The 14,539-nt window shown below is 29.8% G+C and overlaps 1 protein-coding gene across 3 annotated transcripts in view; it reads right to left on the bottom strand.

Moving 5' to 3' along the window:
* Positions 1-14,539, bottom strand: part of Top1 (DNA topoisomerase 1) — a 118,844-nt gene that overhangs the window by 15,816 nt on the left and 88,489 nt on the right. For all 3 annotated transcript variants that reach the window (XM_075356620.1, XM_075356621.1, XM_075356622.1), the window contains 3 exons: positions 11,566-11,668; positions 4,580-4,728; positions 2,527-2,664 (listed from right to left, as the gene is read on the bottom strand). In XM_075356620.1, coding sequence (XP_075212735.1) covers positions 2,527-2,664; positions 4,580-4,728; positions 11,566-11,668 — 390 coding nt within the window. The remainder of the gene's footprint in view (positions 1-2,526; positions 2,665-4,579; positions 4,729-11,565; positions 11,669-14,539) is intronic.

Here is a 14,539-nt window from a genome sequence, read left to right as displayed (position 1 = left end):
ACTGGTTGATGGTTACTGTTCTGTGCAGCACACAACAGGCTGAATCATGCATGGGAGTCCACTAAGGACCAAACCAACGCCAATCCAACCTGGTCACACAAGCCATCACTACTGATAGCCTAGTTGTCTGCTCGCACTCACAGTATGTTTCTTAATTGTTCATTTTTTTGTTTTGAGACTATACTGAGGGTTGTAAAAAAGTTTCCTGTTGGCTGCATAATGAATATCCCTGGTAAAGAAGTAAAAGCAATTTTAAAGAATTTCTTATACCATCCTGAAAGTAGTGTTTAGGAATCATCAGAGTTATCTTTTAATCTATTGAGATCTTCTTCTCCCAGAGTTTATTATAATATGGTTACACCAAATTTTTCCTAATGCTTTGCTTTTCTTAATAGTAAACTATTTACATTTACCCATCCAAACCCTTAAATAACAATTACATATAATTATCTCATCTTTCTTGTGTACATTAAAATACATTTACGAAAAGCATATCCAAATGTTTATATAAAAAGAACCCAACATTCTAAATAAAACATTAAACAACAGAATAGTCAACAAAAAAGAATGAAAATGTTGAAATTCATTATAAGTATAAGCCACTGTATTCATTTTTTTGAAATTTATAAAAAGATAATTACACAAAAAAAATAAGTGAAAGCAGCAAAAAGAAATTGCGTGTGCTATAAAACCTTTCTGAAAGATTTTTCTTCAGCATCCCTGCAGAACTAAGTAAAACTTAGCTAATATTTGTCCAAAGATGCATAGATTTGTTCTGAGGTGATACTTTCCATCATAGATTGTTCATTATATACAAATTTCTCACCTTTCATCTCAACGCCAAATATACATGGAATTCTTCAAAAAAAATCTGAGACTATTCTATAAAACTCATTAAATGTACTATAAATTGTCATTTGTCATTTGGTCGTCTTCTGCTTTGCTCAAAGAGTAATTTATGTTATAACTTTTCTTTGTTTCAGCAGCAATTCTTATGACTTCTTCTTCTTCATAAGATGGCTTTCTAATCAAACGTTTTTCTTACTTTTCTGTTTTTAATAGCTTCCCTTCGCTCACTATCAAAACCATAACTATTTTTTTTTGTTTTTTTTTTTTTGGTCCTATATAAATGTCATTTGTAGCTTCTGAAACTGTTTATGAATCTTCTTCTTAAACCTCAACTTCTCATGCCAGATATCTGCTCTGAATTTTTATCTCAAACTCCTTACTTATGCTCCATTTTTTATCTTTACAGAAATTGTTAATATTCTATTTTCCCTTCTTTCGTTGATATAATTTTTTTAACTTCATTTTCCCTATAATTAAACAGCAATTGTGTCATATTCTGATCCAATGACATTTTTAACTTCTTATGAGTAACTTCTCATGTCTGTGCACTAATGAAATCAAAAAAGTGAATCATACTGTGCATAGGTTAGAAACTATCATTTATAAAATTATACTAAGTTTGGTTCATGATTATTTTTCAAACATCTAAGAATCTAATATGTAGCTGTAGCATCTTCATATCAATTGCTCTGTACAAGTCCTTGACACTTCAAGGTTCTGCCTTTAACTATAACTTATGCTAACCCATACCCACATCCTTTAAACATTTATCATTAAAAACTACTTAGTACCATAATTTTGATCTATAAGTTAATGTTGTTGTAAGCTAATAACATATGACAACATAAAAAAAGAAATATTTTTTCAGGACTATCAATCACAATGTGCCTAAACTATCTAGAAGCAGGAGGTTAAAACCTTACAGATGGCTAACAAAACTGACTACTGTTAACTTAAACATATACATTTTGAATTCCTTCATTTTGATAAAATGTACCGTAATTAACAATCACACTTTCCTACAATGTTAGAAATCAGCCCAGAATCTTTACTTTAGCTGTCAGAAACTTCTGTATTGATAACCTTATCATGAGATTTATTTTAAATATTTTAATATATTGCAGAAAATGTAAACTAACTTAATGTACAAGCAGAAGTTTTTAATATATAGAGATGTTTACTAATGAAAAATTACATCAAATTATAATTATGCAATATACATTACACTTAATAAAATTAAATAATACTACATTATATTTATTTTTCATTCCTTAATACAACTGTATTCTTAAAGAATCTTGTATAAAAAAAAAATTATATAATTGGAGAATTAATAATAACAATTCGTAATTACCAATCTCCATGACAGAGTGTAGCGTCTCACCCTGTCATCTGGGGGTTCCAGGTTCGAATCCTGGTCAGGCATAGCATTTTTGATGATACAAAATTCCATTTCCATATTATCACATACAAGCATCATCAAAAAGCTTCTGTGGCGAATTAATACAAGAAGCAAGAAAAATCATTGAACTAAATAATGAATAATTTAAAATTAACAAAGTAAACATTAAGGAGTGTCAGCAATTATCAAAATAAAATAATAAATTCACATTTGACATTTCACACAAATATTTTTTCACTTCCAAAATTTTTTTATTAAAAATTAAAAATGTATACCTTTTCGGCGACAGATGTATTAGGATCGGTAAGTTCCTGTAATTGATTTTGTAAAGTCCATGAAGCATTATATGTTCGAAAAACCTTGGCTGATAAACCATCCATCAATTCATTTAAGTGTTTATTCAATACCATAGTCTGCAAAAATAAATAAATAAATTTAAAAGTAAAATAAATTAATGAATAAGTAAAATAAAGAAAACAAACAAGTAAAATAAATTTAAATGAATTAATAATTATCTACAATATTACAATGCAATAAGCATTTCATAACTACGTAAATAAAAGAATGTAAATATGACTGATCTATAACTTATATATAAAATGTGTTTAGCTTAAAATCATAAAATTTATTTACGGGAAGGTTTTCCTTCCCGTAAATAAATTTTTCAATTGAAATATATTTTACATAAGACATTGAAAAAGACAACACTAGCAAGGAATTAGTTATTAAAATGTTAATTAGAAAGCTAAATTAGATTGTTATATTAGATTACAATATTGTTAATTAGAAATAAGTTACTTCACACAAGCTAGAAGCTGAGCTGTAATATCAAAAAAAAAGAAAAAACTAAATGTACCCACAAATATTTACAAAAAATTAGTTACATAAATCGCTTAGTTTCTAAGGATTATAAGTGTAAAGAGGAGAAAACAAAATATATGCAATTTTACATAAAATGTTTATGAGGTAACACCTTTGAAAATATACATCACAAACATTTTTGGCAAGTAGATTATAATTTTCTACCTTTAAGTACAGCATCAAATTAAAAACAAATTCTTTTTAACTCTTAACTTCATACGAATTTCAAAATGTTCAAATTTAATAACCTGAAAATGGTATTTTTGATAAATAAAAGAATCATCAAAATAAGTTATGGAAAAAAATTATACTGGTCAAACTGAGAACCTCCTATCACTCAAGCCTATAAAAAATAATTTGATTACAGTATTTCATGGTTATATTGCACTCTGTTATAGTGCAGGTTTAGATAAATAAGTGTATTTCAAGTAAATTATGTCTCCCAAAATTTTTCACAAGTTATTTCTTCTTAATACTTTTTTTTATTATAGTTATTTTGTGGAATCTCATAGGAGAATGTTTAAAATAATGCAACTGAAAACTACTAGAAAAAATTCTTAAAAATTTTGCCCACTAAGAAAAAAATGGGAAATGGAAAATGAAGAAACGATCAGATTTCCAGCACATTACTAAACATAAATAATTTTAATCAACTGAAAAATACACTTGGAAATTTGTCAACAACTTGTGTGTTCCAGTATCAACAATACTAAATCGGTGATGATGTTCAATACTAAATGATGTTCAAGAAAGCATGGGAAAGGCCTAATAATTGCAAAGATTAAAATGAAAATGAAACAACAATGGTCCTTCAATCCAAAAATCACATAATGGAATAAAAAAAGCATTACAACTAAACTGAAACAAAAATCATATTGTACAAAATCAGTAAAAAGAGAAATAGCATTTACACAGTGCTAGAGATTAAAATGTTAATCTAAAACAAGAAATTTTTTTAAATTTTTTTGGAAATTTATTTTTTATTTGGTATAAAAGAATTGTTTCTAAACTGCACTTTGTCAACTTTGGTTAATTAAGTAATTAAGAATATTTTTTTTTACTGAAAAATTTTTTTATCTAATTTTAATTATGATGCTTTTCTAACGCATACTTTTTTAAATAGGGTACCAGGTTTCACTGTAGAAATTAATATATATGTAGTCCATATATTGCATATGTCTAGTCCATTAATATTGTAAAAGTAGTTCTACATGTAAACATATTTTCGAGCTACATACAATACTTGTCACTATAAAAAGTAATATACATTCATAACAAAACAAAAGAATGCTATCTATGGCTGGCAAGGTTAAGCTCTATTATAACACAGAAAAGCCAATAACACATCTTGAGACATTTCTTTTTAGATGCAGTCTAAATGAAACCATACAATTTAAAATTAAATATATCACTTGACAAATTCAATACAACAAATGGCCTTTTTATACAAATTTTAGTTTTACTTACATTAAGCCGGTCGAAAAGGTCATCGCCATCCTTTTTATTTTCTTTAAACAACTTCAGGTTCTTAAAAACTCGTTTCTCCACAGGAACTTCATTATAATAACGGATTGAATCCTTACCAAGGAAATCAAAAACAACCACAAATTCCCTTCCTGCAATAAAAAAATTATTTTAAATTTTTTCAGTTTTTACTTCAAGGTTAAAATCATCTCTTCTTATTAAAAAAATGTAACATTTAAAACAACTGACTTTGGTTTCTTCTTTCTTAAATATACTGCTTATATCACCGTAATCTTTAAATAAACTTATAAGATAATTGTTTTTTAATGATAAAAACATAATACTTGTTCTAAATTATATCACATTAAAATTGTTCAGTTGTAACGAACAGTCAAATGCAATCTAAGAAATTATTAACAGCTATTAAACTGATATTAACGCTGACTAATTCCACAAATAGACCAAATAAATAAGAGATAAATGTCTATTGTAATTATCTATCTATTCTCTATCCTGCAATTTGATCAGTTAAAAACACACACAGCTTTCAGTTTACAGTGAAACCTAATAGCGTGGCCTTTCATTACTATACAGAGAGCAGTAAATAAAACCTTACAGTAGAATATTGAAACTAATACCAATGAGAAAACTATCAACATTTTTCTACTGAACTTGATCTTTAACTTTTATTAATAATAAACAAATTCAGTGTTTTAATAAGTAAACTATTTATAGTATGTTAGTTATTTATATGGAGTTACCCAAAGTGGTATTGACCATGTAAAATATTATACTCTTATAGTATATCCTGTAAAAAAAAATTCAAATGTAAAAATTCAATTGTATTTACAAACATGCTCTTAGAAATACTAGACGGTTGATAATAATAACTAATTATAAAAAATGCAATATTACAATATTATGTTCTTTAACTTTTTACCTACCAATATATAAAATGATAACTACACTGAAAAAATTATCTTAATTACCATATTTATTCGAGTACCCCTTGCCCCCAAATAAGCCCTGCACAGCGATTTTCCAGACCGAAAATCTAAAAAAAAAATTAAGTATATACCAGTATTTTAAAATGCAAGAGATATGATAATAAGTAAATACGAAAATATTCAGAAAGTAAAGCAGTTAATTCGTTCATTTAAATTACAATATTAATATTGCATTAATAATTAATTACTATAAGTACTAGTTTAGTTCAGAATCAGTAGGCCAGTAAAATGAAAAGAAAGTATCATGTTGAAAAGGATCATTTCAATACACTTTTTAATATGGGATTTTATTTTTAATTAATCACTGTCACTGTCAATGTCTGTAGAAGAGTTACCGGTAAACTTCACGTTGCTCTGCCAAAGGTGATCGTCTTCACTATCATCAAGTTCATTAGATATTCCGCATTTTTCTAAACTTTTCCTTACTAATTCCGTGGAAATACCTTTCCAAGCATCTTTTATCCAAACACAAATCTGGGCGTTTGATTCTTCCTGGAGGCGTGAGAAAGAAATTTTCATCAGCCATCCATTTACTGTACAGTTGTTTTACTGCAGATTTGAATGGTTTATTAATGCAGACATCTAGTGGTTGCAATAGAGATATCAATCCGCCTGGACTTATTACTTGATCTGTCATACCCTTTTTTAAAATGTCTTTCACTTTATCAGTCATATGCCCTGGTCTCCTGTTAGCTTTTGCCATACACACCTGATCCAATCTAAAATTAAGGTTTCGCCCATCCAACCTGATTCCTGTGCTCTGATAATAACTCCATTTACCTTTACAGTAGGAAAAGTTTTTCTTTTAAAAACAATGTACGGAGGTAATTTTGATCCATAAGTAATGCAAAGCATAACACTACACCTTTCATTACCATCAGTGCGAATTGTAACACTTTTTTCACCTTTTTTGTTCACGGTTTTGTCAAATGGCATTTCAAAATATACAAGGGTTTGATCAGAGTTTCCTATTTGAGAAGGCAAATAGTCTTTATATTTTCTAAGATTTATTACGTATTTGTGAAAATGTAATATTTTTTGTTCATAAGCATCTGGAAGTCGTTGAAAAATGGTTGTCTTCAGTCTTATTGACAAATCATTTCGTGCAAAAAATCGTGTTATCCATCCACGGCTTGCTTTAAAATCAATTTTATTCATTGATTTAGTGATTTCATGAGCATATGATTGACACATTTCTGTCGTAACAGCATAACCGCAATTCCATTTTACCATAACAGAGTAATACCATTTTTTTTCTATGTCTGTGTATTTTGGTTTTAAGCCACGAAAAGCCCTTTTATTACCAGTACTTTTCATCAGAAGTTGTTTCTATTTACGCCAGTCTTGAATGCAGCTTTCATCTATGTCAAATTTTCTTCCTGTCACCCGATTTCCAAATTTTTCAGCCTCTTCTATAACACGCAGTTTTTCATTTACTGTAAAAGATCGTTGCCGCTGTCCTTTTGTACTCATTTTAATGCCATAATTAAAATAAATCACTGTATTAAACTTTACAAGATTAACTAAACATATAAAATGCACATAACTATCGACATATACAAACAGTATAATGACTATGGCGAATAGACGAGACGATGATGGGATACTGTATTGTAGTGTCATTAGAACTAGATGCAGCCTATTCAGAATGAATCAGTTTTATAACAATACAGTAACTTCGTTCCTATCGAAAATATGAACAGGATGTTAATAATTAAGGATGTATTCTGTATAAGCGGCTCTCAGTATTGATGAACGAAAGCCTAATGTAACTATATTTATGTGATTGAATTTAGGTACTTCTAAGAAAACGTTTACTTTACATAAATTATCCTGGCTAAAGGCTATGTTTCAAGTAAGCCCTGCACCCTTATTTTTTCTCTCCAATTCCAAGAAAAAAAGTGTGGGGGTACTCGAATAAATACGGTAGCTTTGACAGTTCCTACGGAAGAAAATTTTCAGCATTTTAAAAAGTTAGACAATAAATAATTATAACATCTTTTCCTAAAAGTAATGTTAACAGATTATGTTTTCATTACATATTTATCACTAAGTAAATTTCTATTATCACGCATTAAATGAGTATTATACCTGAACTTTAATCAATTAAAATTAAATAATGTATAATATTAACAGTACAGGCTGTGAAGATTATCAATGTGCTACTTCCATGTCAGCATCACATACCAAAAGATGAAAGATTTCAATATAAATTAATCAAACTGTTATGTAAACAATCTATTCCCCTGATGTGTCAGACCCCTAACTTTTGCGTATGTAAGAATATAGATATAAAATCAGTATCTATGCGGCCATTACACAATAATTTCTGGAAGGATCGACCAGCAAGAAATTTTCCGACAATTTTATTTTTTAAATATTTTATATAGTATTAAAACTAAGTCAAATTTGCCAAAGTTTACAGACTCAGATTTTTTGCGGATTTCCAAAATATTTGGAAGTCACTACTGTGCACGATAAAATAGAATTTTTTCATCTGCTCTACCAGATACATATCTTAACAGAATTTGACGGAACTTGGTGGAATGGTGTAAACCTATTGGCAATAAGAATCCTATAGAATTTCATGGAAATCGGTTCACAGGAACTGGAGATAAATCAAAGAAAAAGGTTTTCTAGATATATTTTCAGTCATTTTTTTATTCTACTATAATGCATTATTAAGTCATGGACATAAACTAATGCGTTCATGAGAATTACAATCCCATTTAAGTATACATCAAATATTCAGCTACTTTAAAATGTATAAATACTATTTTTTAAATTATAACAACAATAATACAGACAAAAAAAGCAAAATAATTAGCTTAATATTTAAAATAAAAAGCTGACAACAAAGTTGTTTTTAAAATATTTATAATTTTATTTAAATATAATATTTCTTTATTTAATTCAATGATTCTAACTAAGGCATACGCGCATGTTGTCTTTAATTCATGTGAGTGTGGTGGTACTAGCAATGACAATGGTTGGCAGACTAGTTTAGCCATGAGGCTTAACACACCAGGTACGAATTCACAGGCAATCGGGATCGAGACACAGCCAGACCGAGTTACTTTTTTACACTTTAAATATTATTAATTTATTTAATTCTACCACTCACCGGTGACATTACAACATAGCAGACGACTATGATGACAGCATTTTTTGGGGTAGGGGTGCGATTTTACAGAAATATTTCTTTTGCAAATATTATCATTTAATTGTTAACAAATGTGGCCTTAATTAAATAAACTTATGACCTTAATTTAGCAAAATCTCAAGCTAATGAGGTGATCTTGCTCTACAGCCTCACCCCCGACTTAAAAATTTCATGACATCAATGCCCCATATATAAAAGTAATCTGACCAAGTTTGGTCAAAATCGGTCCAGAAGTTCTAGATATGGGTGTTTTAGAGGCAACACCAAACACTTGCACATATGAGCATTAACGTCCAGTTTTTTGGGTTCCTTACACGTCAAAATGTCAAGACCCAGTGAAAACCGGACATGCCCGAATTGGAATGTATCACAATACATTCACTTCGCTATCTAGACAGGAAAGGAAAAAGTAGTAAAAAATATTTTAGAAAAACTTTGGTAAAATGTACATTCAATAAAAACTGTATATGCTTATAATATAGTGTATTTTATTTATACTTAGATGAAGCTATAGTTTACATAAAAATATTACTTTAAGTGCATTATTTACTTCAATGGTGATAGTCAACAGAAGATCCAAGCTATAAAGTTTTATACATATGCACACATGTGTGCATGCATGCGTACACACACAAGAGGTTCATCATAAAATAAACCCCACACTCAGTAGTTTATACACGGATATTTTTATTAAAAAGCATATTAATGTGAGATGAGTAAAATAATGTGGAAGCTGTTGGTACGACTAGAGCTGGAATGGGGATCATTTATTGCTTGCATATTTGAGTATTACCAGTCTATGTCAAGCACTAGCTTTTGAACAAGGTTGCACAATCACATGTTGTTATTTGTTAAAATGCAAGTACACTACAGTCAATAATTCAAGAACTTCATTAGAGGCAACATTGGCATTTTAACCAAGTGTTTTTCATAGATGAAGGGTGATTTCACCTTGGCAAGTACATTAATAGTCAGAACTACCAAACATGGGGTTCTGTAAATACACACATTTTCTTTAAATTTCTCATACACCTGCAAAAAATAGGCGAATAGTATGTGCTTTCAAGACTATGAATAATAAAACCATTTTTTTTTTTGAACTGTGGATGCTACCATCTACTAAGAAATTATTCAAAATTTCATAGCCTTACTTCAAGAGGATAAGCACGATTGCTGGTTGCAACAGAACAGTACCACTTGCCATAGAGCACTGTTTACTGCTCTACTATAAAATACTGAAGGATTTTTTAACAGAAAAATAATTTCTAAAGGATTGTGGCTACCAAGATCCCCTGATCTGACTAGTCCAGACTTCTTTCTGTGGGGTTGCTTAAAAGAAATTGTTTACAGGAGCACACATCCAGCAGGAATTTGAAGAGAAATATTACCAATGCCATCCAGGAATTAGACAGGGTATAGCTAACAAAAGTAGCCAGGAACACTTTTTTCAACACTTTCTGAAAATTATTATGTTAAGTGTTCACCAATAAATGATTATTTACACACATAACTACATAATGGCGCCCTTTTTAAGTTGAACACTGTATATATACAAAGAAATTCCAATTTAAGTGAATGGTATGTTTTACTCCTCATACCACAAAACATAAAGAAAATTCATTCTCATCCCCCACTCCCAACATGTGACAGAGTAATACTATACATTTCTTCAAGAAGTCAGTAAAAATGCAATTACTTTAACGAAAAAAATATCTATAGTACTTTTAATTTTGCAATAATCCAGAACATGATTTGGTATAAAAAGTGTTTTGAAGTTTTAATTATTTTGAACTCAGGATAATAACACAACGTTAAATATATATATAAAAAAACACCAGAGATCCACCCAGACCAGAAAACTCACCAAAAGGAATATCAATTTCAAAAATCATTATAGGAATGCAACATCATCCTTTCTTTATTAACTAAAACCATAAATCTGCCCTTCTGACACACTTACTGTGAAAGTAATTTCATAGCCACAGTTTTCATTGTTTATACAATAATATCTCCTCATAACGCAACAAACGTTTCATAAAGAATTATTTTCAATTTCTAAATATGATTAGGCTAAATATTTAAAAGTAATCAGTTATTTAATCTGAATAATCTATTTCAACTCAAAAAATGAATTTTCATAAATTTTAATTTTTTAAATTATAATACATGAATGGAAATCTAAAGCTTCAAATACCTGAGAAGAAAAGATTAGAAGCTTTTGAAATGTGGTGTTATAGGAGAATGTTAAAAATCAGATGGGTGGATCAAGTGACAAATGAAGAGGTGTCGCGGAAAACTGATGAAGAAAGAAGCATTTGGAAAAATATAGTTAAAAGAAGAGACTCATAAGCCACATATTAAAGCATCCTGGAATAGTCAATTTAATATTGGAGGGACAGATAGAAGGGAAAAACTGTGCAGGCAGGCAACAATTTGAATATGTAAAACAAATTGCTATGGATGTAAGATGTAAGGGTATACTGAAATGAAACAACTGACACTAGATAGGGAATCTTAGAGAGCTGTATCAAACCAGTCAAATGACTGAAGAAAAAAAAAGCTTCAAAAAACTATATTTATTAGATGAAGTCTTTAAAGAAAAAGCCTTAACAAGTGCAAAAGAAAATAATAAACTTACACTTAAAAGAACAGTGCAATTAATTGCACACTTTATTAGTGATTTAAAAAGAATAACTGTGAACCCACAAACAAATAAAATAACAAAAAATCAATCCCAAGTAGTACAGAAATAAAACCAACAGAAAAACATATATATTAAAAATTCCCAAAAAACAAAAAACCATACTTCAAACTCTTACCATCTTTTTCTGGATATAATGTGATATGTTCAACCCGTAGAGAACAACAACCAACTGTATCGGCTTGATCTTCATCCTTTTCATTACCAGCTCTTAATGCAAGCTGCAACCAAATAATTATAAAATCAGTTTTCTATTTATATGAACAACTGTAAAAAAAACTTAGATTAAAATTTCAAAAAGGAAACAGAAACCATAAGTATAAGTTTTTCTATGTAGACTAGTGGCCAACTACTACAAAATATTGATCCTTAGCATCCCATCACAGTATATATAAACTAAAATGAAATGTAAATCTTAAATATATAACTTATCAACCTGATGTAACCGATTTTCTTTTTTATTCGTTAACTACATGACTGGTACATTTTTATTTATAATTATTTATGGGTTTTATCAGGTAATCTTTGACGCTTTCTTGGAGTTTAAGTAATTCCTTTTTTTTTTTTTTTTTGTCTTCAGTCATTTGACTGGTTTGATGCAGCTCTCCAAGATTCCCTATCTAGTGCTAGTCGTTTCATTTCAGTATACCCTCTACATCCTACATCCCCAACAATTTGTTTTACATACTCCAAACGTGGCCTGCCTACACAATTTTTTCCTTCTACCTGTCCTTCCAATATTAAAGCGACTATTCCAGGATGCCTTAATATGTGGCCTATAAGTCTGTCTCTTCTTTTAACTATATTTTTCCAAATGCTTCTTTCTTCATCTATTTGCCGCAATACCTCTTCATTTGTCACTTTATCCACCCATCTGATTTTTAACATTCTCCTATAGCACCACATTTCAAAAGCTTCTAATCTTTTCTTCTCAGATACTCCGATTGTCCAAGTTTCACTTCCATATAAAGCGACACTCCAAACATACACTTTCAAAAATCTTTTCCTGACATTTAAATTAATTTTTGATGTAAACAAATTATATTTCTTACTGAAGGCTCGTTTAGCTTGTGCTATTCGGCATTTTATATCGCTCCTGCTTCGTCCATCTTTAGTAATTTTACTTCCCAAATAACAAAATTCTTCTACCTCCATAATCTTTTCTCCTCCTATTTTCACATTCAGCGGTCCATCTTTGTTATTTCTACTACATTTCATTACTTTTATTTTGTTCTTGTTTATTTTTATGCGATAGTTCTTGCGTAGGACTTCATCTATGCCGTTCATTGTTTCTTCTAAATCCTTTTTACTCTCGGCTAGAATTACTATATCATCAGCAAATCGTAGCATCTTTATCTTTTCACCTTGTACTGTTACTCCGAATCTAAATCGTTCTTTAACATCATTAACTGCTAGTTCCATGTAAAGATTAAAAAGTAACGGAGATAGGGAACATCCTTGTCGGACTCCCTTTCTTATTAGGGCTTCTTTCTTATGTTCTTCAATTGTTATTGTTGCTGTTTGGTTCCTGTACATGTTAGCAATTGTTCTTCTATCTCTGTATTTGAACCCTAATTTTTTTTAAATCCTGAAGATTTTATTCCAGTCTACGTTATCGAAAGCCTTTTCTAGGTCTATAAACGCCAAGTATGTTGGTTTGTTTTTCTTTAATCTTCCTTCTACTATTAATCTGAGGCCTAAAATTGCTTCCCTTGTCCCTATACTTTTCCTGAAACCAAATTGGTCTTCTCCTAACACTTCTTCCACTCTCCTCTCAATTCTTCTGTATAAAATTCTAGTTAAGATTTTTGATGCATGACTAGTTAAACTAATTGTTCTGTATTCTTCACATTTATCTGCCCCTGCTTTCTTTGGTATCATAACTATAACACTTTTTTTGAAGTCTGATGGGAATTCCCCATTTTCATAAATATTACACACCAGTTTGTATAATCTATCAATCGCTTCCTCACCTGCACTGCGCAGTAATTCTACAGGTATTCCGTCTATTCCAGGAGCCTTTCTGCCATTTAAATCTTTTAATGCTCTCTTAAATTCAGATCTCAGTATTGTTTCTCCCATTTCATCCTCCTCAACTTCCTCTTCTTCCTCTATAACACCATTTTCTAATTCATTTCCTCCGTATAACTCTTCAATATATTCCACCCATCTATCGACTTTACCTTTCGTATTATATATTGGTGTACCATCTTTGTTTAACACATTATTAGATTTTAATTTATGTACCCCAAAATTTTCCTTAACTTTCCTGTATGCTCCATCTATTTTACCAATGTTCATTTCTCTTTCCACTTCTGAACACTTTTCTTTAATCCACTCTTCTTTCACCAGTTTGCACTTCCTGTTTATAGCATTTCTTAATTTCCGATAGTTCCTTTTACTTTCTTCATCACTAGCATTCTTATATTTTCTACGTTCATCCATCAGCTGCAATATATCGTCTGAAACCCAAGGTTTTCTACCGGTTCTCTTTATTCCACCTAAGTTTGCTTCTGCTGATTTAAGAATTTCCTTTTTAACATTCTCCCATTCTTCTTCTACATTTTCTACCTTATCTTTTTTATTCAGACCTCTTGCGATGTCCTCCTCAAAAATCTTCTTTACCTCCTCTTCCTCAAGCTTCTCTAAATTCCACCGATTCATCTGACACCTTTTCTTCAGGTTTTTAAACCCCAATCTACATTTCATTATAAAGTAATTCCATGTAATTGTAAAATTATAATTATTTATTGGTTTTATTTATGGCTTTTATCAGGTAATCTTTGGAGCTTTCTTGGAGTTTATGTAATTTCATGTAATTGTAAAATTAAAATGTAATATTGATAAAATTTTTTTTAAATTTTATACTAACTGGATATACATATGTATGGCCCTTATATTTTATATACAAATCTATGTTTAAAATTTTTTACATTGTACTTTAATGTATAGAGAATTTGTTAGATTAGCTATGAATAATTGCTATGACATTAAAGCATGTAAAATTAAAATCCACCATCATCACTAATTACATCAACCTGATGTAACCGATTTTCTTTTTTATTAATTTTGTCCATTTTGTTTGTCAGACA

The sequence above is a fragment of the Lycorma delicatula genome, chromosome 2 (assembly GCF_047948215.1).
Source record: "Lycorma delicatula isolate Av1 chromosome 2, ASM4794821v1, whole genome shotgun sequence".
NCBI lineage: Eukaryota > Metazoa > Arthropoda > Insecta > Hemiptera > Fulgoridae > Lycorma > Lycorma delicatula.
Note: the sequence above shows the minus strand (reverse complement) of the source record. Positions and strands in the feature narration are given on the sequence as shown.